The sequence below is a fragment of the Ceratotherium simum genome, chromosome 2, assembly GCF_057802395.1.
Source record: "Ceratotherium simum simum isolate JZ-2026a chromosome 2, ASM5780239v1, whole genome shotgun sequence".
In the NCBI taxonomy this organism is placed as follows: domain Eukaryota; kingdom Metazoa; phylum Chordata; class Mammalia; order Perissodactyla; family Rhinocerotidae; genus Ceratotherium; species Ceratotherium simum.
Window position 1 is genome coordinate 70,081,120 of NC_141901.1, and position 23,652 is coordinate 70,104,771.

At 34.8% G+C, this 23,652-nt stretch overlaps 1 protein-coding gene across 4 annotated transcripts in view; it reads right to left on the minus strand.

Moving 5' to 3' along the window:
* The window catches only part of ABCD3 (ATP binding cassette subfamily D member 3), a 75,013-nt gene that overhangs the window by 27,695 nt on the left and 23,666 nt on the right, over positions 1-23,652 (minus strand). For all 4 annotated transcript variants that reach the window (XM_087447089.1, XM_004420815.3, XM_087447093.1 and 1 more), the window contains exons 2-8: positions 23,583-23,619; positions 16,753-16,851; positions 11,294-11,382; positions 6,324-6,393; positions 4,412-4,509; positions 3,926-4,049; positions 1,642-1,698 (exon numbers count right to left, since the gene is read on the minus strand). In XM_087447089.1, coding sequence (XP_087303215.1) covers positions 1,642-1,698; positions 3,926-4,049; positions 4,412-4,509; positions 6,324-6,393; positions 11,294-11,382; positions 16,753-16,779 — 465 coding nt within the window. In that variant the 5' untranslated portion in view covers positions 16,780-16,851; positions 23,583-23,619. The remainder of the gene's footprint in view (positions 1-1,641; positions 1,699-3,925; positions 4,050-4,411; positions 4,510-6,323; positions 6,394-11,293; positions 11,383-16,752; positions 16,852-23,582; positions 23,620-23,652) is intronic.

Sequence of the window (23,652 nt, forward strand, 5' to 3'; positions counted from 1 at the left end):
GATATTCTCTTAAGATTCCACAATAACTCTCAGATCTCTTTTTCACCTTCACTTTGAATGTTAATATTCCTTGAGGTTTCTTCCTTACTGCTCTTCTCCTTCCAAATTTATATCTCTAATCCCAACACTTAAAAATCTAAGATATTATTTCCAAAGAAGTACTCTGTAGAGCCTCAAGCTCAATTCCCCTAAACAAGCTCAATCTGCCTTTCCCTTCTCCTACATCTTACTGCCAGCTGCTGTACTTTCTAAGTTGGTAAGTGACCTCATCACCCATTAACCATTCCAAGAGAGAAGCATCAGGCTTACCTTTCTAAGCTCATAGCAGGCACTTCCCTCATTCCCATATATATCCTATGCTCTGCCATCCTGACATAATTGTTTTTCCTGAACATGCCATTCAGTGAAGTTGTTCTTATGCCTGGCAAGCCTGACATATTTAATGGACACCTAACTCATCCTTCTCAAAGCAGCTCAAATATCACCTCCAGTTCTCCCAGACACTAAATACTTTATTCAAACTTCTATTACTGGACTTATCACTCCTCATTATAATTGCCTGAATATCTACCCTTTCAACAGATAGTAATCCCTCATCAGAAAGAACAGTGTCTTACTCATCTTTTTATTCCTACTACTTGGCACAATAGGTGTGGAATATAGTGTGTATTCAACATTTTTTGAATCACATGTGATTGATGCAACGCATTTCAACAATTACTGCAAATATGGGCAAAAGAGATAACTAAAATGTAGTTCCTATTTTCAAGAAATACAGAATCAGATAATTGGAATACATGAAGATATATTTAAGTATTATAAAAACATAATAAGCACCATAAAAATATTACAGCATAGAGACAAGAGGGATTAGGCATATTCACTTGCTTCTAGTAAAAACAAGCTATAAGAATGATTAAACCTGGATCATGGGATAGCAAAAGGTTAAGAAGACAAACAAGAAAATTCAAATAAAAAACTGCTTCCCCCAGTTTTTTGGAAAGGAACAAAAACCACTATATAAATTATTTATTAATCAACTACAAAATGTATATACATACACATGTACATACATACATAAGACAACTGCACTATTATACGATTGTGTTATAAATATATAACAGTAAAATTACATATTAAATGACTAAAGCTAGACTTCAATCAATGAGAATACTCAAAGAGAATGTAAAGGTCATTCTTACCAACACAAATATCAGAGAGACAGGCTAATAAGGTTCATGAGATACTCAACAATATATATACTATTATATTCTTGAAACTGTTATAGCCATTTTAAAGGTATTTCTGATATTTTAACCTTCAAATTTCATATTAAAATGGCTGTCTCCAATCTCCTTTTAGACATTACTTTGCCACAATAAGTACGTGTATGTTCAATGTTTAAGCACTTCTGGTTATTAACGACACAAAATTTTCCCAAGTATCTGACTTAACGAAAATTAAAAAACCAAATTAGAATACCTTTTAAATCTCTAGTACAATATTTTTTTATAACCAGATTCTATTAGGTACGCATTGTAAAAACATGTTTTTGAGATATACAAACAATCGTACAAACCATCCAGCTATTCACAACACAGTATTACAGTGATTTAAAAGATAAAATAAAAGTAAACTCACCTGAGCTCCTATCGCACTCGTTAGCTTGAAGATATACAAAACTATGTCTAAAAATGGCTGTAAAATAAATATTAGAAAGCACAGAATTAGCAGATCGGTAATCTACTAGGTAATCTAGTATTGATTGCCTAGATTGATAGCTAATACACCACGTTAAATACAAAATGCGATTCAACATTTAACACATAATTGTCGACATGTAGAGTTCCCACTGTGTATAATGTGTTATAACAGCATGTAGATCAATGAGTACATAAGACACAGTTTTATGCTAAAGAAACTGACAATGGAGACCAATGTTTACTGACCAGTGAGAAAAACATTTATCACTTTCCATCAACTAAGGTAGTTCTACTGCAATAATTAACTATTAGTAACTCAGTAATTTCTCATGTAGTGTAAAAACACTGAATAAAATGACCTGAGTTGTAACCCCAAATCTGCTACCAGCTTTTCTGGTTTCTATAGTACCTTCATCTGTAAAATGAGGGTCTTCCTGATCTTAATATTGTTTGATTCTATTACTTTATCACAACATCTATATGCTGAAATAATTGAATAAACCTATGAATCTAATTTTCTGATATAAAACTCAAGCTTCTAGAACTAAAATAATACATTACCGCACTGCTCCTCACACAGAGAGACAACTCAACTGACAAACTAAAAGTTGTACATATTCTGAAGTGTTTTTCAAGAAACCCAAATTGTGTTCATTCACTTTGGTGAACTGCTCTCCACTGTCAGTTTCTTTGAGTCTATAGCCACCCCCTTCTAACGTCTGCATTATTACTAGGATACGCAGCTTGGTTTACTAATTGGCTAGTACTAAGATGAATCTTTTCTTTTTTGCCTCATAAATTATCAAGAAGCTAGACATACTTATAAAATTCCAGGACATTCAAAAGTTATTGACAAAAATAACATCTCATAATTTAAGTCAGAATTCAAACAATTAGATATTTTAAAAAGAAAATTGTAGTTTATATAGCACTACAATTAATTAATTTAATATTTTTCTCTATTGCAGATGTGACAAAACCTGAGCTATAGACTTGCTCAAGTGCCAAGATGTCAAAAATATATAACAATGTCTACAGAATTACATGAAAAATTTCATATACCACCCCCGCCACCACCACACACACACACACACAACAAACTTTAAAATGTGGTAATAGGAGCAGAAAAGAAAGCTGAATTACTAAACAATTTGTAGCTGTCAAAGTTCCCAGAGTTTAGGATCAGTTAGCAACGCTTCTGGAGAGCTGAGTAAAGAACAAAGACTGGCATGAAGTGAAAAGGTATCTTAGTAGTGGGCCTATCACAAGGGGAAAGCTCTCACAGATACATATCATTTTTCCAAGAACCGCCTATCCTTCCTCCATCCACATGGTTGAGTGGGAGCATTCCTAGTCTTACAATGTGACCCAGCCCCTTGTATATAGTTTTCTGTCTCACGACTAGATATCTGGATTAATTGTGACCAACGGTAAAGATACTATAAGTTCCCATCCCAGACCAAGAGCAGTCATGTGGATTGGAGTGGGAAACGGGAGATCTAAGATGGAGAGGGAAAGAAATGCCGAGTAGACAATCTTATAGGTGCCCACTACGTGTTCTAGTCAACACAGGAGGTAATGGCAAAGCAGATGGCTTAACGAGAAGACTGTAGCAAAAGCTGTGAGGGTGGGGAGATAAGATGAGTAAGATAAGTAAGAACTGAGAAAATCAGCAGGAAGAAAACTGGTTAAGGCCTATCATCAGAGTCAAGAACTTTGGCAATATTCTTGGAAGAGGGAGAAAACAGTAATTAGAAAACTGAAATAAACTAATATCTTGCGAAAATTTTTTGACTAACTGCTTAAATGATCTATTAGAATTAGAGATACTACAGCAGAGAAATGAGAAAAAAAAGTCCTAGCCTTGTGTTATAGACGTGGAACTGAAAATACAAATGACAGTCAATTTCTAACAATTGCCAAAAGTACACAGGGCAAAAGATAAAAATTTAAATTTGTTGCTTTGCTGAAATCAGCCTATAAAATCCATATAAAATCTGTATATAAGACACTAAATTCTCAGTTCTTGGCCAAAGCATCGCACACAAATAATATAAAAATTAAATAACTATAGTTGAAACTATTGTAACAATTCTAATTTTCTTACAAAAGCATTAAATATTTATATGCTGCTATGTCCTATAAATCAATTCTATATAAATTTGCTTAGATTCAAAATTCAACAAATTAACGAATAATAAAAAAAAAAAAGAGAAACTTACCTTACTAAGATTTGAATACAGATCAACCACACTGTTACAAAACTTTTCTACATCTTGTGTAAGCAGCTGGTCTGGATTAGCTATTCTGTTGTCCAGATTTCCCATTTTATAATATGTGAAAGCTCTAAAATAGCAATAAGAAAATGACTTTAAAACAAATGATTTTAAAAACAAGCAAAATCACATTATACTACGTAGTGCAAATTCACAGAAACAGAGAGGTTTAGAGCTGGAAGAGGCCCTAAAGATTGTCCTAATTTATTTTAGAGATGAGGAAGAAAGTCTAGAGAAGGATGACTTGCCAATTAATGGAAGAGCCAGGATAGATTCCAAATAGCTGAAGTCTTTCCCTATATGTTTCTGGGCCTAAGAGCAATTTTCTTGAAAAACACACCCAATAAAAAAGAAAAACTTGCACAACTCAATATCTTAAGTATTACTATTCAATGTAAGTATTTTTAATTAAAAAAAAAGGTTATCACTTACTGGAGATATTCCTCATAGAGGTATTTAGTTAGTCTTACTCGGAAGCACAGTTTGAGTTCATTTAACCCAAACTTCAAGAAGTTATTAACCAGAGAGATCTAAAACAAACAAACAAACACATATTATTGGTTTTGCTTCATTTCTACTTACTAAATTATCATTTATTTCTCTATCATTGGCTATGTTCACAAATCCTATGATTTTTATAATTGATAGTCCAAATTGATATAATTCAGTGCTATTTTACTTAAAAATTACAAAGATGCAAAGAGAACATGCTAAACCAAATGCAACTGGTTTATATATTATAAACCTATATTACTTGCTTTGTTAAAATTCACTTGGAACTTAGTTTTAGAATATGTTAATATAATTAATTATGAGAAGCATCTTGCTACCTTTTTTTCTGTAAACAAACTAAAAGCCAAATCTGCCCCCTTTCTATCCAATGTAAAGGATTTGCTTTTAGGAGTTCTGACATTTATGAGTCTATCTTCTGTTTCCTACTACCAGCACTACAACCCTAGACAATGGAATTCTATATGCACGGTACTTGCATTTGTTAAAAAAAAATACTATAAGTTTTAATGCTATTTTCCAGATTATTTCTAGAGTCATCCTTACTACTCTTTCCCATCATTATATTAAAATTAATTCTAGGGGCCGGCCTGGTGGTGCAAGTGGTTAGGTGTGCGCGCTCTGCTTCGGCGGCCCGGGGTTCGCAGGTTCGGATCCCAGGTGTGCACTGACGCACCACTTGTCAAGCCATGCTGTGGTGGCATCCTACATAAAGTGGAGGAAGATGGGCATGGATGTTAGCCCAGGGCCAATCTTCCTTAACTGAAAAAAGAGGAGGACTGGGGATGGCCCCATGGCATAGCGGTAAGTGCGCACGCTCCACTGCTGGCGGCCTGGGTTTGGATCCAGGCGTGCACTGACGCACCGCTTGTCAGGTCATGCTGTGGCGGCGTCCCACATAAAGTGGAAGAAGATAGGCACGGATGTTGGCTCAGGGCCAGTCTTCCTCAGCAAAAAGAGGAGGATTGGCATGGATGTTAGCTCAGGGCTGATCTTCCTCACACGCACAGACACAAAATAATAATTCTTCCATAGTTCTGAGGTCACATTCACATAAAAATTTTCTCAAGAAACACTGGTCTTCTGCTGAATCTCAATCTTTGAAAGATATGCTGCTTATCTCAACTTTTTATTTTAAAAGGTCTAAAAACCATGTACGTCTATCCTCGAGCTTTATTAAATCTATACTTTCTAATTAATTGGGTTTTACAACCAAGCTCCTCCTTTTTACTTCTACATTTATAATACTAAAATTCTTATACTGACAATAAAATAAAGAACCAAGTTAAGAAAATCACTTATATTTAAACCAAACACTTTTATTTTTAATAAATTCAGATAATACATTCCAATTTAAAGCACATTAGTGGTTCAAATTATTATAATAGTTTATGGCCTAAAGCAAGGATTCTCAACCAAGGTGATTTTGCCACCCCCCACCCCCTCCCCGCCTCAGCCCTCATGGGACATTTGGCAATGTCTGGAGACATTTTTGGTTGTCACAACTGGGCCGGGGGCTGGGGGCGGGGTACTACTGCTGCATGCTACTAAACATTCAAGAAACCCCAGCCTAAAGGTTAAAAAAAAAAAAAATCCACATATGTATACATCCATATATGTATACAAATAAATTGAACCAAACATAATTCCTCTTAATTTTTCTATTTAGTGTAAAGATTCATATTGAAAAATTCTGCTGTAAGCTACAAAACTAAACTCGAAATAGGAACTTTGTATCATAAATCTTTAAAGAACTTAATATGTAAAATCCTTGAAGATTTTAGTACAATGCAATTTTTTCCCTATGTGAAGATTTTTAAAGAATTACACTTACAAGAGGCATGGCAGCGATGAAGTTGAATAAGTATCTCTGGAAATCTTTTCTGCTACGACCAATGATACCACTGCAAACCACCACATGCAATGCATTAGTTGCAAAAGAAGCAACATTTAACACCAAGAAAACTTCTGTAAAGCTCAATTACTCTTGAAAATTTTTATTGACTCAAAAGAATCAGTAAGAAAAAAGATGGTAAAAAACATTTTCTTATAAAAACACGTTCCAACTTTTGAAATTTTATCTTTTTAAACAGCTTGCATGAAAATCACTCTATAAACAGCAAAATCAGTAAGAACGACAACTAGTTCTTTCCTAAGTGAAAATGGTAATTGAAAAAAAAGGCGTAAGCTGCCACAAAAGGGGTTCAGATGGCAAAAACAATTAACAACTTTATAGATCCAAGAATGGGTCACTACAGATACAACAAACTAGTATTTCTTTGTTTTTAAATATTTTAACATCCTGATTCTCATTTGTATGAACTAACGGCAGGGAGATAGAGTAATGAGAGCTCAGCAAACTCGTACTATAAAGGACCAACAGCAAATATTTTAAGCTTTGTGGGCCACAAGGTCTTTGCTGCAACTTCTCAATTCTGCTATCATAGAGCAAAAACAGCCAAGAATGAGATTAGCTGTGTCCTAATAAAATTTTACCATAACAGATAGTAATGGGATTTGACCTGAAGGTCCTAGTTTGCTGACTCAGAGACTAAACGATAAATCAGAGAGTAGATCCGTAGGGTTCCTCAGAGCCTCAGAATGGTTCTGTAGAGGCTTCAGGTCTGTTAGCACTTCAACTAAACCAGCTCCTCTCTTATCTGTTTTTAATCTATCTTACATATTTATCTGTTTTTAAAATCCTCCATTAAGAACTTATTTAAAGTAAGGGTTCCACTACTTTTTTTAAAAGTTTGAAAATCATTACATCGTATAAGTAAAGGATCTTTGAGTACCATGTCTATGATTTAGCAGAGATATAATTTATTTGATCACACACTCTTTTTTCAAATAACATTTATTAATATTCCCAAATGTAAATAAAATATATTTTGAAAAACACTGCACTAAATGCTTTAAACCTAGCTCAATACACAAAAAATGACTGGTATATGATAGAGAAATAATTTGCTTTATATGAGGGAGTAGGTGAATAATGCCAAGTGATGTTAACTGGTCTTTTACAGTAAAAAAGCTCCATTGTCAAATAAATTTGAGAAAATCTGAGTTAAACAGAGCTACCAAATGTCTTCACCAAAGACCTTCTCAAAGCTCTTAATGTGTAATATGTGCATTGTAACTCTCTGTGAGAGCTGTGTAGCATGTAGCATTTCTTCTGTCATAGTTAGGATTCCACAGAACATACTTTGGGAAATGTTACTTGAGACTGATAGAAAAATTAATAGTCCAATTTTGATACACCTGCTAAAAAGTAAAAAATTTTTAAAAAGTTGAACTAGAAAAAAGCTAAAATAGAACCATACACAAATGTTTATGGCAATAATATTAGAGACAAGAAGCAATTAAAACAGTACAAAAAGTTTAGAAGTTTAAATTAAAATTGAACCAAACTACATAAAACCAAAGTGCTTTAGTGCTGCCGAAGCTGTGAAACACACAAAATTATAAAACTTTGGTAAAGCACATGCCATCATTCAGCAATGGTTTACCATTGGAGTAGCAGCTATAAATTTAAAAAATGGTTTCTTGAATAAAGCCTTATTTCTGCTTATTATTCCACTGCAAAAGAGAAATAATAGTTAATAGAGGAATTTTACAGTAGCCCCAATCATTACTTCTTCCAAAACATATAAGGATCTTTATAAAAGATAGTTTGGTAATTTTAAAATGCTGCTTATAGCCAAATGGGTGAAAATAAAATATATCTTTATGACTACATATAGCAGCAACAAGGTATGAAGGATTCTCCTCCATATCATGGAATTACCAGTTTCTACCCTAAAGAAGGGGTCTGTCCTATTAAAATCTGCCCACACTCCAAAGTCATTAGCCACTGCTGACAAATAACCCTCGTAAAGGACACTAAAATGAAGTACATTAAGGACCATAACAAGTCTCTCTGAGACTCTTTTTTAGCAGAAATACATGAATCTAAACCTACTTTGGAAGAGGCAAAAAGGAAAAGACAGATAAATCAATTAACAGTGTAGCTTTAGTAGCAAGTTAGAGAAATGTGTTAATTTTTCAAATAAAATTGTTCCATACTATGAATTCACAATTATTTTAAAACTTTTAATTTGACCAAATATCAAAGATCTCACACACAGGAGAAGCTCAAAAATATTTATTAAGGAGAAAGTTAATTAACTTTAAAATGACTGTTTCACAATCAGTGAATTTGGGTTAACAGTATAAGGAAGTTCCTTGTACTATCCTTGCAACTTTTCTCTACGTTTAAATTACATCAAAATAATATGTTTTTTGGAAACTCTTAAACACTTTTGTTTTTCATTTTTTTCCACATCTCATAACTAAATTTTGAAACTGAGTAGCCCCCAAGTTGATTATTCCATCTAGTAGAGTTACAAGTTGGTTCATGCTACATAATAACTTTCCTCTTGTCCATTATCACCAATTAAATCAATGCACCACATACTGATGGTAGGTGATGATCATAAAAGCTTCCAAAGGCGGGAAAAAACAGATCCAGCACTAAGGAATGGCAATCAGCATGGGAATGGGCCTCAACTCCCAAGGTGGAAGCTACATCAGCAGTTTTTAACCTTGGCTGCATGTTAGGATCACCTGGTATGTTTCAAAAAGTAACGCATAATTTAATCAGACTCTCTAGAGGGGGGGCCCAGGCATTAGTAGTTCTCAAAACTCCCCAGATGATTCTAATCATCCTGCAGCCAAAGTTGAGAACCACTGAGCTCTACAAAAGACAACAGGGTGATGTTTTCCAAAACTGACTAAAAGCGAGAACGTATACATACAGCTAAATTATTGATCAAGCATGAGCAGAAGATTTTATCAGATCTACAAAGTCTCAAAATTTACTTCCCTTGTACCCTTTCTCAGAAAAAGACTTTATCTGCCAAAATGAGAAAGTAAATTGAGGACGAGGAAAACAAAAGATCCAGAAAATAGGTTATTTAATGCAGGAGAGAAAGATGAAAGAAATTCCCAAGATCATGATAAAAGTAAATTCAAACATGACTGGTATATAATGGGCTTCAAGCACAATCAATCCTGATTAGAGCAGGAGGACAGGAAACTGACAATAGGTATGGGGTGGGCTGGTAATAGATAAAAATGGACAGATGACCTGGTGTGTCTGACCATATTACAATACTGAAAAGATTTTACAGTGCTGTCAATAAGCTTGAGCTGAATTAGTAAGAAGCAGGCAAAAAACTAAAGCATACAAATAAAAACTTGCAATTTCTAAATGCCAGGAAGAACAAGAAAAATTGTATATAAAAGAAACTACCAAAGTATACTATGTGGCTCAGCTGTATACAATAGTCAAATCATGTAAACAATAAACTCTGATTTAACAAAAAAATTGTGCTATAACAACATGGTGAGCGTGGGTGTGGGTAGGAGTGTAAAAGAGCTAATTCTCACCTTCCAAAGTAGGAAATAAATATATACTCTAAAACTGAAAAATCTGGAAACAGTAATGCAAGTATGTTACACTGAAATGCAGAGATAAAGAGATGCAACAGTAAAAAGAATAGAAAACACTGGCTCTGGGAATGACAGTTATGAGTGGGAGGAATGGGGTACAGGACTGATGTTTTTGTGATTAGTCCTGTAAGACTAACTTTTTTCTTTTGCTGAGGAAGATTCACCCTGAACTAACATCCGTTGCCAATCTTCCTCTTTTTGTATGTGAGCCGCCGCCTCAGCATGGCCACGGACAGACAAGTGGTGTAGGTCCGTGCCCGGGAACTGAACTTGGGCTGCCAAAGCACAGCGCTCAACTTAACCACTAGGCCACCAGGGCTGGCCCCCGCTTTCAAGACTATGTGATGTTAAGCTATGTCCACAAATTACTTTTTAGGCTGTTCATATATTACTTTGATAAAAAGGCACAGGACTGACCAAAGGTTTCAGGGAGACCTGTGCTGGAATATAGAAGCCTACATAATTTACACATATTCAGAGGCATGTGGTTAGGGCTTTAATCCTATGCAGATAACTTTCTTTGCTCTCATAGAGAGATGAATCAGAAAACATACACATAAAGCATTCTTCCTCTTCCCATAAATCCTCTAAGAAGCAAATCAAGGATATGAGGAAAAAATAGGTTATTTCAAAATCTAAGAGCATTTAAAAACTTTAAGTACTGTCATTCAGAAAGTTATACTAGATTAAGTATTTTAAGAAATTTTCTGATAAAATCTTGCATACCAGGAAACAAAATTCCAAGATAAAATTTTTTACTCTGACATTCAAATTGGTATTAACAGATAAATGTTAATATCTCAACTGTTATTTTTGTTTTTAAATTCAAAATTATCAATTGCAGTGATTAATAATATGTAGAAAGACTATAGAAAAAATATAGGAAACGTCTAAAAATTTTTTTTCTTTTTAATAAACATTCTCAATGTAATTCCCTGAAATGCTTTCATATATTCCTCCAAATTATCTCATTAATTTTAGACATCCAACTTGGTGACTTTTTTAAACCCCCACTACAGCATTTATTATATAACGCATTTTAATTTTCTATTTAATCACCTCGAACCCTCTCTAAAGGCTCTGCAGGCCTTGGTACGAGGCCTCTCCTGTTCCCCAAGACATCCCTATTATAGAGGAGCACGGTGTTTGGCACACGGGAGACACTCAATAAATACTTGTTAAGTAAATGAACAAAGACATGATTTGATGTATTTATCTCTAATTTAGAATCTATTTCTTGCTTATTAAGATAATGCTTAATATGAGACAAATTCCCTTCATACATATGGAGGAAAGTAAATAGAAGAGTACCTTTCAATGAGAGTCCCATTTTGAATCATCCAAACATCACAATATGTCCGAGACACCAGCATAACAGCAATAAGCATCAAGTAACCTGTCTGAAATAAACCAGGTATAGTAAATTAAACAAATGTATCTTAGAAAGTTAGGGGCCGGCCCCGCGGCTTAGCGGTTGAGTGCTTGCACTCCGCTGCTGGCAGCCAGAGTTCAGATCCCAGGCCCGCACCGATGCACTGCTTCTCTGGCCATGCTGAGGCCACATCCCACATACAGCAACTAGAAGGATGTGCAACTATGACATACAACTATCCACTGGGGATTTGGGGGAAAAATAAATAAATAAATAAAATTATCAAAAAAAAAAAAAAGAACTTTCTTAAACAAAAGAAAGTTAAAAGAAACATTACCTTGGTAAAGATTTTTGGTTCCTAAATTCAAAACTTTATGCTAGCTTTAATGCAGACATTTTACCTATAGGCCATTTTTAAATATAATTTTAAAAGAATTTTAAAATATAATATAAATGGAAGAGGCCTTATAGATCATTTCATCTAATTTTCTCATCCAGACTTCAAAAGTGCATCCCAGGCAGGTCAAATGACTTGTCTTCATACAATTAGTCTAGACAGAAACTAGCAGTATAACTTAGATTACCTGAATCACAGTATATTGTGATTGTCTTAAAATAATAAAGAAAAATGACAACTGTCAATATACAGTTGAACAATAAATACTGAAGCCTAAAATTTTACCTACTAAGTAGAATAAATTTGGTTCAGTTGGTTAGAAAATTCTCTAATAGTGCCCCTGCCTTCACAGGGCTTTCAACTTAGTTATTAAGGCAAGATTTAAACATAAAAAATAAGAAAACAGACTGATGTAGGTGAGTATATTTGCATCACTTCACATGATCAATGGCAGGATGGGAAGGTCTCTGGGTAGCAAAAGAGGGTTATAGCATTAGAAATACATTAAATCCTAGGAAAACAAAGGAGGGAATGAGGATTATGAGTTAAAAAAAAAAAAAGATGAAGGATTTAATGGAAAATAAGAAATAGATTAAAACCATATGAATTATGGTATTGCATATAGAGCAGAGTTTAGGCAATATAAAACTATCGCAAGCTTCTAGGTAGAACAAAATGTTAAAAAGACAACATTACTTAAGCAATGCTGTGCAAGATGGATCATCGAGGGGAGAGATGAGAGGCTGAGTGACTGGCTAGGAGTCAACTGTCTCTCTGTGTGAGATGAGAATCTACCCTCTACCCTCCAACACACACACATTCAAAACTCACCTTAAACTTTCTAAATTGGAAGAAGAATCTAATGTTCTAACCCTCTTTTGCTTCCCAGAGACCTTCCCATCCTGCCATAGAAGCTAAGGTCAGGGAAGAGGGTGTGTGGCAGGAGGGATACTTGCTGGATAATGTGTTTAATTTCCAAGTTATGGAACTGAGGGGCAACTGCATCTATCATTTACGTAATTTTTGCAAAACAAATACTGCTTTTAAAAAAGAGGAAGGTAACTGAAAGCCCTGAAATAAAATCACACACCTACGGACAGCTGATTTTCGACCAAGGAGCTAAGAATATACAATGGAGAAAGGAAAGTCTCTTCAATAAACGGTGCTGGGAAACTGGACAGCCACATGCAAAAGAATGAAACTAGACCAGTTCCTTTTGCCATACACAAAAATTAACTCAAAATGGATCACAGACCTGAAGGTGAGACCTGAAACTATAAAACTCCTGGAAGAAAATATAGGCAGCGCATTATTGGTCATCGGTCATAAAGAGATCTTTTCAAATTCCACGTCTACTCAGACAAGGGAAACGAAAGAAAAAATAAACAAGTGGGACTTCATCAGATTAAAGAGCTTCTACAAGGCAAATGAAACCAGGATCAAAATGAAAAGACAACCCACCAGCTGGGAGAAATATATGCAAATCATATATCTGACAAGGGGTTAATCTCCATAATATATAAAGAACTGACACAACTGAACAACAACAAAACAAACAATCCGATCAAAAAATGGGCAGAGGATATGAACAGACACCTTTCCAAGGAAGATATACAGATGGCCAATAGGCACATGAAAAGATGTTCAACATCACTAATCATCAGGGAAATGCAAATCAAAACTACACTAAGATATCTCCTTACATCCATTAGATTGGCTATAATCACCAGACAAAAAACGACCAATGTTGGAGAGGTTGTGGAGAAACGGGAACCCTAATTCACTGCTAGTGGGAATACAAACTGGTGCATCCTCCATGGCAAACAGTACGGAGAGTCCTCAAAAAATTAGAAATAGAAATACTTTATGATCCAGCTATCCCACTTCTGGGTATCTATCCAATGAACCTGAAATCAACAATCCAAAGAAGCTTATACACCCCCATGTTCATTGCAGCATTATTCACTATAGCCAAGAAGTGGAAGCAACCCAAGTGTCCCTCGACTGATGATTGGATAAAGATGTGGTGCGTGACACACACACACAATGGAATATATTTAGCCATATAAAAAAGGAAATCGTCCCATTTGCAACAATATGGATGGACCTGGAGGATATTATGTTAAGTGAAATAAGCCAGCGAAAGACCAACACCGCATGATTTCACTCATAAGTGGAAGATAAACTAACACACAGACAGGGAGAACTGTTTAGTGGTTACCGGGGCCAACGGGGTTGGGGTGGGCATAAGGGGGTAAGAGATGCATTTATACAGTGATTCACAAACAATAATGTACAACTAAAATTTCACAATGTTATAAACTATTATGACATCAACAAAAAATTAAAAAAAAAAAAAAAAGGTACTAAAAATATAGCCCTTTAAGTGAAAGACAAGGCAGGGAGTCACAAACACAGAAGTATAACAAATGAAGCCATAAGAAAGAAGACAATGACCAAGCAAGTCTATGTAAGTGAGCTGTGACAGCTGCTACCCCACTGTTTGCCAGAGTGGGCTAGCAAGGATTCTTCCTACCCTCTCCCACCACTTCAAAGTCAGGTATTCAATTGACAACAGAAGAATCTATTGATTTTAATAAATGCTATCTATAGATATCACTTTAACTCTAATACTAACTTCTAATTCAGACCTTAAACACAGTCCCAATCCTAAATTAATCATTTGAGGTATAAAGGTAACATTAGATGAAGATAGTTCCTTTTTTCCTTCACTTTATGTTCCTGGCTTAATTTTTCCTTAAAGTAAGTACCAAGTTTACTTGTCTCACTTTAGCAAAATCTGGCAAACTTTGATCACTGACAGTCCTGCAATGCCTTTATACAAAGGAGGTCCTTAGATCACCATGATTCCCATTATTAATGGGTTTGTAGAATATGCCAGAAACTAAAGATTTGCACTAATTTAGGTAGTCCCTCACCTTATGATACATATGATCTTCCATATATTCATATGCAGTATTTTCATTTCTCTATTTCATAAATCAATTAATTAATCTCTCTATCGCTACCTCCAATCTTCTGTGATTTCTATGGGAGTTTATTTCACTTTCTTGAACTGAGGTTCAACTTGGATCTTTACATCCTCAAAGATGGTTCATAAAATGACAGTGGCATGGCTACACCTCAACAGAACTGGGAGGCTGGCCAAGTTAGGCCTTTCTACCCCCTTACTAACTCCCAGAGATCTATCCAATGTCACATTCATTTTATATTCAGCAAACCCTGCTAAGCAGTTAAATGAGCAGTGCGCTGTTAACTGATAAGGGGGTAATATATGAATCTTTCCAGAAAAGCTTGTATTTTAAATAAGGATTCTTCAAAGTCAGGTTGTAGAATGAGAAAACAATTAATTATGCCTGAAGAGTCATAGGAAACAGCCACAAAGAAGATAATGAGCATTAAGCTATTTTTTAAAAATATTTAAACATATTTTTAAACATAAACATAAGCTATTTTTTAAACAAACATATTAAACAAATCATTAAAAATACTTTCACTGGGGTTGGGGGGCGGGTTGTCACAGATATATCATGAAAGCATGAGAGCATAGAGCCTGACTATGAAACAGCAAAGAATGTTCTAAGCAGACGATATTGAAAGGAAGTGTAAAGTCAGGTTATGACTCACCCTATAAGAAAAAAGAAGCCAAATGTTTTTACCAGGGTTTTAGAAAGAAGACTAGTTAGAAAAGGAGAAGTAAAAAGACCAATTAAGAGAGTATAGTAATATAGGTAAGATATAGTAGAAATGGAAAGGGAGAGACTAATTTAACAGAAACTCAAGGACACTTGGAAAAAACACTTAGAAGCGAGGCAGCAGATTTAAAAAGTGTCAGTGTGATCCCATGTTTATTAAAATATGTGCTCACACACAAGAAGACTACACATCAAAATAAAGCAGAGGTTCTCTCTGAGCGGGAGGCTAATGGGCACCAAGAAGAAAAAATATCTCTGCATCTTCCAATTTTTCTTCAAGCAACATGTATTAAATTATTTTTTTAGAGTTTGTTAAGGGTGAAATCAACAAGACACGATGCTGAAAGGAGGAGGAAGGAGAGCAAGCCCAGAGTGACGGAAAAACGTGCGTCCTCTTTGGGAATTATTGTGCTTTTGAAATATTTTATCCTTTTCATGCTATTAATAGATTATAAGCTAAAGCTTTTTAACATGTGAACAACAGGAAACATTACGTTTTAGGAAGACAAACGTAGCAGAAAAGATTAAAAAGGGAAGATTCTTTGAAGGGAGACTAATTAAAGAGCACGATAATATCCAAGTAAGAATAGTCAGAAGGAAAAATGATCAGATCCCAGTCCCTGAAAGGATGAGGTATGGGGAGAAGAATGAGTCAAAGGTGATGATATTTCTAGTTGTATGAAAGGAGAATACTGAGGTGATTAAAGATGGAGAAAATAGCATTATTGTAGTTTTTAATCATTAAAAATACTTATCAAATAATGATAAAGATAATTTTGATAAAAGGGCAAAGGAAGGGATAATAAAACTTTATTCCTATAACCAGCTCACTTCCTGAAAATACTTGAAGAATCCAGAAATCACTTCGGTATCTTAAAAACGTATTTAACCAAATATAAAGAATAAATCCTCAAACATATTCCATATCAATGTGACTTGTTAACATTTTAATGTAATAAAAAGGTCTGCCTTTCTAAATTTAATCTTGTTTCATTATATTGTAATAAGCAACACCGTTTAGGGTAGCTATACTGAAGAACTCTAGTATTTCGCATAAAATATAATGAAATAACATTTCATAAACAAGAGAAAACTATTTAAAAGTTGGCAATGAACAAGGGTACTTGCATGACAAGAAATGATTTACACATAAAAATTTAGTAGTAGTCTTCATTAGCTACATGGAAAATATTTGACCTGTAGTATACCAAAAGCTTTATAATTTTATTGTTCTAATCTCATGTAACCTTTAAAGTTGAACACATTATAATTTTATAAGACTTACCTCTTTACAAAATGTTCTAGGGATCATGATTTTCAGAATCCGTGTGAGTCTTGAAAAAAACACCTTGTCCACCACAGCTCGCTCTTTTTTTCCCTCTTTCTACAGTAAAAAAAAAATCTTTTAAGATAGCTATAACATATCTACAACAAATAATATTAAAGAACCACGTTTCGTCTATGTCAATATAAACAACTCTCAACATGGATACTGCATTTAGAGAACACCGACTTGTATGGCTCTGCATATTCAAACATGCTTTCAGGAAAATAAGATGTTACCAAAAACTGAATAAGGAAGTGAGAAGTTCTGGATCCACGTGAAAATCTGGGAGAAGAACACCACAAGCAGAAGAAACAGCAAGTGCAAGCTACCAAGGTGAAAGCCTGTTTAATGTGCCTGAAGAACAACAAAATGGCCCATGGCTGGAGCTGTGAGCAAGGGACAGTAGCAGAAGATGAGGTCAGAGAGACAGCTAAGCAATGGTCAAGCACTTACTGATGGTTTATAATCTACTTCCCAATGAACAGCAGAAATTTTTTAAAAATCTTGCACAAGAATTTTCCTGATATCAATTACAGGAAACTTTTGGATTCCTAGATTTATCATTTATCATTTCTAATAGACAATCTGCCAATTCACTCTCTCTTCCCATAAATTCAAAGATAAACAAGGTTCCTTCACTCATACAGTTCACATTCTAGTAGGGGAAACACAGATAAAAATAAATGGATAAATTGTTACAGATAGACTAGGCAGGGTCATGAGAAAAAGAATAATTCAGAAAGGATGACATGAAAGGTGTCTTTGGGAAGGTGACATTTAAGCTGAGGCACAAATAAAGTGAAGCCATGTGACCATCTTGGGGGTAGGAGTGTAGTGAGACACAGGCAACACCGAGCACAAAAACCCAGGGGTGGGAATAAAATTCCGGTGTACACTGAAGAACAAGATGATACAGCTGCTAAAGCAAAGAGAACAAAAATGAGAGATGCTGAAGAGGTGGGCAGGGCCTATAAAGGGCAGCACCTTGAAGCCATAGTAAGGATTTAGAGTATATTATCAGTGTAGAGGGAAACCATTGAAGATATTTAAGAGCAGTAATTAATCTTATTGTCCTTAGACATTCCTTCATTTTCACTGATCCATGAAAATGGAGGTATAAAACCATTTGCAAAGATAAGGAAAAAGCGACATGAACTGGGTATGATGGAGGCTATTTACTTTATTACCCTTTGACTGTTTGGAAGAACAGGCAGGAGAAACTTCTTGGAATATGCAAGACACTCCAGAGAGACCCCATCCCCCGCCAAGCCCCTTCCCCAACTCCCATAATCACAGCTCACTTAGTTGTTAACTACTATGCTCTTGATAAACAAACACCCACGGTACAGTAAATTTTACTATTTAGACAAACTTTGGTGTAAATATGCTTTAATTAAATTAATACCTAACTTGATGAGCCTTAAAGTGAATTAGTTTCTGTACTGAATTAAAATAATAATAAGCTGCCATCTATATGTCAGACACCGTGCTAAGTGGTTTATATATATATAATCCTAATAAATAGGCACTGAGTGTAGGACAGAATTGTAGACCAAGAAAGGAAGTCTGAAGGCGCTGTGTTTGTGGAGCTAGATCAGGAAGACTAAAACAGCAAGAACTGGGTAAGAATCTGCCTACCCTGTAACTGCTGGAACACAGTTCAGGTCTTTCAAACCTTGTGAAGGCTGCAAACCTCTTCCTACTGAGCAACAGGCCCGGTTTACTTCATTCACACATGTATGCAATCATTCATCCAATAAATACTATTTACAATCAGCCCTCTGTATCCTCGGGTTCTGCATCCCCGGATTCAACCAACTGCGGATCAAAAGGCCTACAATGATTACGTCTGTACTGAACACGTACAGACTTTTTTCCTCGTCTTTATTCCCTAAACACACAGTGTAACAACTATTTACATCGCATTTACATTTTACTAGATATTATAAGTAATCTAGAGATGATTTAAAGCATAGGGGAGGATATTCGTAGGTTATATGAAAATACTATGCCATTTTATAGTACAAGGGACTTGAGCATCTGCGGATTTTGGTATCCTGGGGGGTCCTGGAACCAACCTCCCCCCTGCCAATACTGCGGGACAACTGTACTTGGTCCAAGGCACTGTTCTAAATGATGGGGACCCACCAGCAAACAAAACAGAGAAAAAGCCCTACTCACAGTCTATTTACTTTAGCTAGCCTATTCGCCTCAAGCCAAACTTTATAACTTCAACCTAAATCACCCCTTTTCCTTCCTCAAACTGAGAAAACACAGGAAGAAAAGAACAAAGAGAAGGCGATACATACCAACTACCTTTAAAAAAAAAAGTTCTACTCTCAACTTTTTCCTCCTGTCACTGCCTTCCCTACCTCACCTCATCCCACCTATAGTCAACACCCTTCTCCATTTCTAGCTTGAACCTTAGGATAATTCCAAGGCGAAACAGCCATCTTCTGACTTAAACAGAGGACTACCTACTTCTAGCTGCTCTCAAGAAGTAATCTAGGGCAAACAATGAGGAATGTTTAAAAAAAATAATCATAGAAAGTAACAATGAAGCACTTTAAAATAATGGCAGCTACCTGGTATAAAATTCCTCCTCCTCTTTTTCTTCTGTTCCTATTGTCACTGCTCCTGTTTCTTAAACTGTCTGAAAGCTGACTGGATTTTCATTACATTTCAATCCATGAAGAGAACGATATACTTCCTAAAGTCATCACAGTGTTTCCTGCAAAGACACTTGGACTGGAGGGCTGGCTCAGAAAGGCTGAAGAAACATCAAGATGCTCTAATCTTCTTGATACATAATAAAACTAATACCTGAAACCAAACTTCATGAGAATACCTATAGAGACAGTATATTTCAGAAACACTACTAGTCTCGCCTAAGAATTCACAATTGACTTTCCCCACCTCTAAACTTCTCAGTAATTTTTTAAACAAACAAAAAAAAACACCCACGTTGATGATATAAATCTAACATGTAAATTATAGAAAAAGCAAACACACTATTAGATAAAGACCATTTAAGAAGATAAAATAATAATGCAACCAGAAAAAAAATTATATCTAACATTCAGGAGGTGGCATGGTCAAAGGGCAATGAAAGGTTTCTATTAATGTGTGAATCGACTGATAAAGGGGAGATGAACTAGAATTGACTGAAAAAGATAGATGCTTGAAATAGCAAATAAAACAAAAGGCCATATGATACTGACAAGAATGTAAGCACTCCTGTATATTGTTGAGGAAAGTATAAATTGGTACAACTACTATGTAGCATCTATCAAAATATGAAATCTATACTGAGCATAAAATGGAAAATAACCCAGCAAATTTACCTTTAGGAATTTATCCTATAGGTATTCCTGCACACATGCTTCAACACGAAAATGAAAAAAACTTGCACACTGTTTATAATACCATAAAATTAAAAACTTAAATGTTCATCAATAATGATATTACATAAATTATGGTAAATTTACGCAACGAAAATTCTACACAATTGTAAAAAAGGAAGCAGCTCATATTCATACAATAGAATACTATAGAGCACTTAAATTAACTAGATCTATACTTATCAACATAGACGAATCTAAAAAAACATGCTGGGAATAAAAGTGGAATGATACATATGATGATTTAATTTATAAAATTTTTCAATATGCAAAAATATTTCTACTTATATTGTTTATGGAGATATACAAATATACACACAATACAAATATACACACACCCTAAAAGTATAAGAATATGCATGGGAATGCTACATACCAAATCCAGCACAGTGTTTATCTTTATATATTTTGAACTTTATACCATGTATATTACATTAAAATTAAATGAGTAGCATTTAAAAGCAAATCAATTATTTCTTTATACTATTTTATAACTCTACTAAATCTTTTTCTCCTTAAATCTTATGTCTTATGAAAATTCTCACCCCACTCATCCTACCAAAAATTACAAAAAATTTCAGTGAAAACATTCCCTTTTCAATTGCTTTCCCTCATAAATAACGCATTTGCTGCAGAAAAATTAGAAAGTTCAGATGAGCAAAAATAAGGAGCCTATACCTACCATTTAGATGTATCAACTGTTAATGTTTGACACATATCTTACCAGATTTCCTTCTAACACATACGTGTGTGTGTGCACTTCCTATAAATTTACAAATGCGGTATCAGTGTGCATACTGTCTTATACCCTCTTTTTTGCCAACCATTTAATCTAACTTAAATTTATCTTGCCCACACTATATGACTTGCAAATAAGTATACACTAAAAAAAAAGTACAAAAAATAGGAAGAATTAAAAAATGGGTGAATGAATTTAGTTGTACTGACTAGTTTCAATGATGTCCTAGAACTTACAGATATAATATGTAGATAGTAGATTTAAGTAATGTAACTAAGTTTTGATTACTCAAATATAATTTAGATATGAGAGATAATGATGACAGAGATATGCCAAAAGACTGGAGATAAGCATATCTTGTCCTGTTTTTCAAAGCCTGTGAAAAAGATTATGGAAATTAAAGAACAGCAATTTTAATGTCAATCTCCATGATATTCAGAGAACAGACATTAATATGGAGGGTTTAGGAAGACTTAAGAGAAAATAGTCACTAGAAGACAGCATGAGTTTACTAGAAATAAGTCATGTCAACTATTCTAATTTTCTTCTTTGTTAAGGATATTAGCTGATATGTACAACGTAAGCTCCATGAGGACAGGGACTTATTTTTATAACGGCTATACACTCAGAGGCAAGAACAATGCCGGGCATATACGAGGGGCTCAATCAATATTTGCTGACAGACTGACTTAATAAATGAATTAATAAATTAATCAAGGAATTTGTTGTTTCTTATAAAATTATTGTGGCCTTAATGGAGTTGTAAAGTCACAGCTGAATAAACCATACCCAAAAAAAAACAAAAATAAAGATTAAGAGAGATGCCACAGAGGAATTTCTTTGGTCCTTACCTAGTCGATACTATCTACAATTTTGAGGAAGAAAGAGAACGTAAGTTAAATTTGTAGATAATACCTTCTACCTAACATACTAGATGTTAGAATTACATTTAAAATTACACTAATAGTATAGACATACTATAAGACAGACTAATAGTATAGACCCAATACGCTGACATTTACAGGGATAAATTAATGTTTATTTAAAAGAAAGCAACTGAGTTTCCATATGACCCAGCAAATAGACTCCTAGGTATATATCCAAGAGAAATGAAAACATATGTCCACACAAAAGCTTGCACACAAACGTTCATAGCAGCATTATTCATAATAGCCAAAAAAAGGAAACAACTTAAATTTCCCTCATCTGATGAATGGATAAATAAATGTGGTATATTTATACAATAGAATACTATTCAGCAATAAAAGGTATGAAATACTGATACATGCAACAACACAGATGAACCTTGAAAACACTGTGCTAAATGGAAGAAGCCAGTCACAAAAAGCCACATATTACATAATTCTATTTATAGGAAATGTCCAAAATAGGCAAATCAATAAAGACAGAAAATAGATTAGTGGTTGCCAGGGGCTAGGAGGAGAGGGTAAGGAGAAATGACTGCTAAGGGGGTTAAGGAATTTCTTTTTGAGGAGACGAAAATTTTCTAAAATTAGATAGTGGTAATGGCCACACAATTCTGTGAACATATTAAAACCACTGAATTGTACATTTAAATGGATGGATTTTATGGTATATAAATTATATATCAATAAAACTGTCATTAAAGAAAAGAAATAAAGAAATCAACTGATGAATACAGATATAGAAGATCATTCATGACAGCTGTTCATCAGAAAGATACCTGAAGATTATCATTTACCATAAACTTCACTTAATGTAAACAGCAGTTATGGCTAAAAAAGTAAAAGAAATTTTAGGCTGTATTTTAGCAATATGGTCTTCATATCAAGAGATGTAATAGTGCTAATGTTTTCCATGCTAGTCAGACCACATCTGGACAACTACGTTCTATTCTAAGCATAATGTCTAGAGAAACTAACTAGTCCAGGTCCAGAGGAAGGTACAGAGAATTGAAAAAGGATCAGAAACCATGACATGTGCGGGCCGGCCCCGTGGCTTAGCGGTTAAGTGCGTGCGCTCCACTGCTGCCGGCCCGGGTTCAGATCCCGGGTGCGCACCGACGCACCGCTTCTCCGGCCATGCTGAGGCCACATACAGCAACTAGATGGATGTGCAGCTATGACATACAACTATCTACTGGGGCTTTGGGGGTAAAAAATAAATAAATGAAATCTTTAAAAAAAAAAAAAAAGAAAGAAAGAAACCATGACATGTGAGAAACACTTGAAGGAATGATGGTTGCTTAGCATGGAAAAAAAAAAAAAAACACTCAGAAGATACAACTACCTTCAAACAATATGAAAGTCTATTAGAGAAAACAGAGCGAACTTGTCCTGTGCTGCTACAAAAGACACAGTAAGAGTCAATCACTAAGAGGCTAGAGGGGAAGATGAATCTCCTCATGGGCTAGAAGAAATACAGTTATAGCTGTCTCCTAGGTAGTACTCTCCATCAAATGAACAGATTCAAGTAAATACAAGAAGTCACCTAGCAAGGATTCCTATTTCAGGAAGAATTCCTATAATATGTAGCAGATTGGAGATGATATTTAAGTTCCCTTCTAATTCTAAAATTCTATGATTTTATTCTAATTCAAAATTATATAACAAAATAAATGAAATAAATGCATGAAATTCCAAAGAGGAGATGATTTAAAATTTTACCTCATTGTTCTGTAATGGTGGCTTTCCATTTTTCTTACTGCAGAGAAAAAGAAAAAAGAAAGAGAGAGAG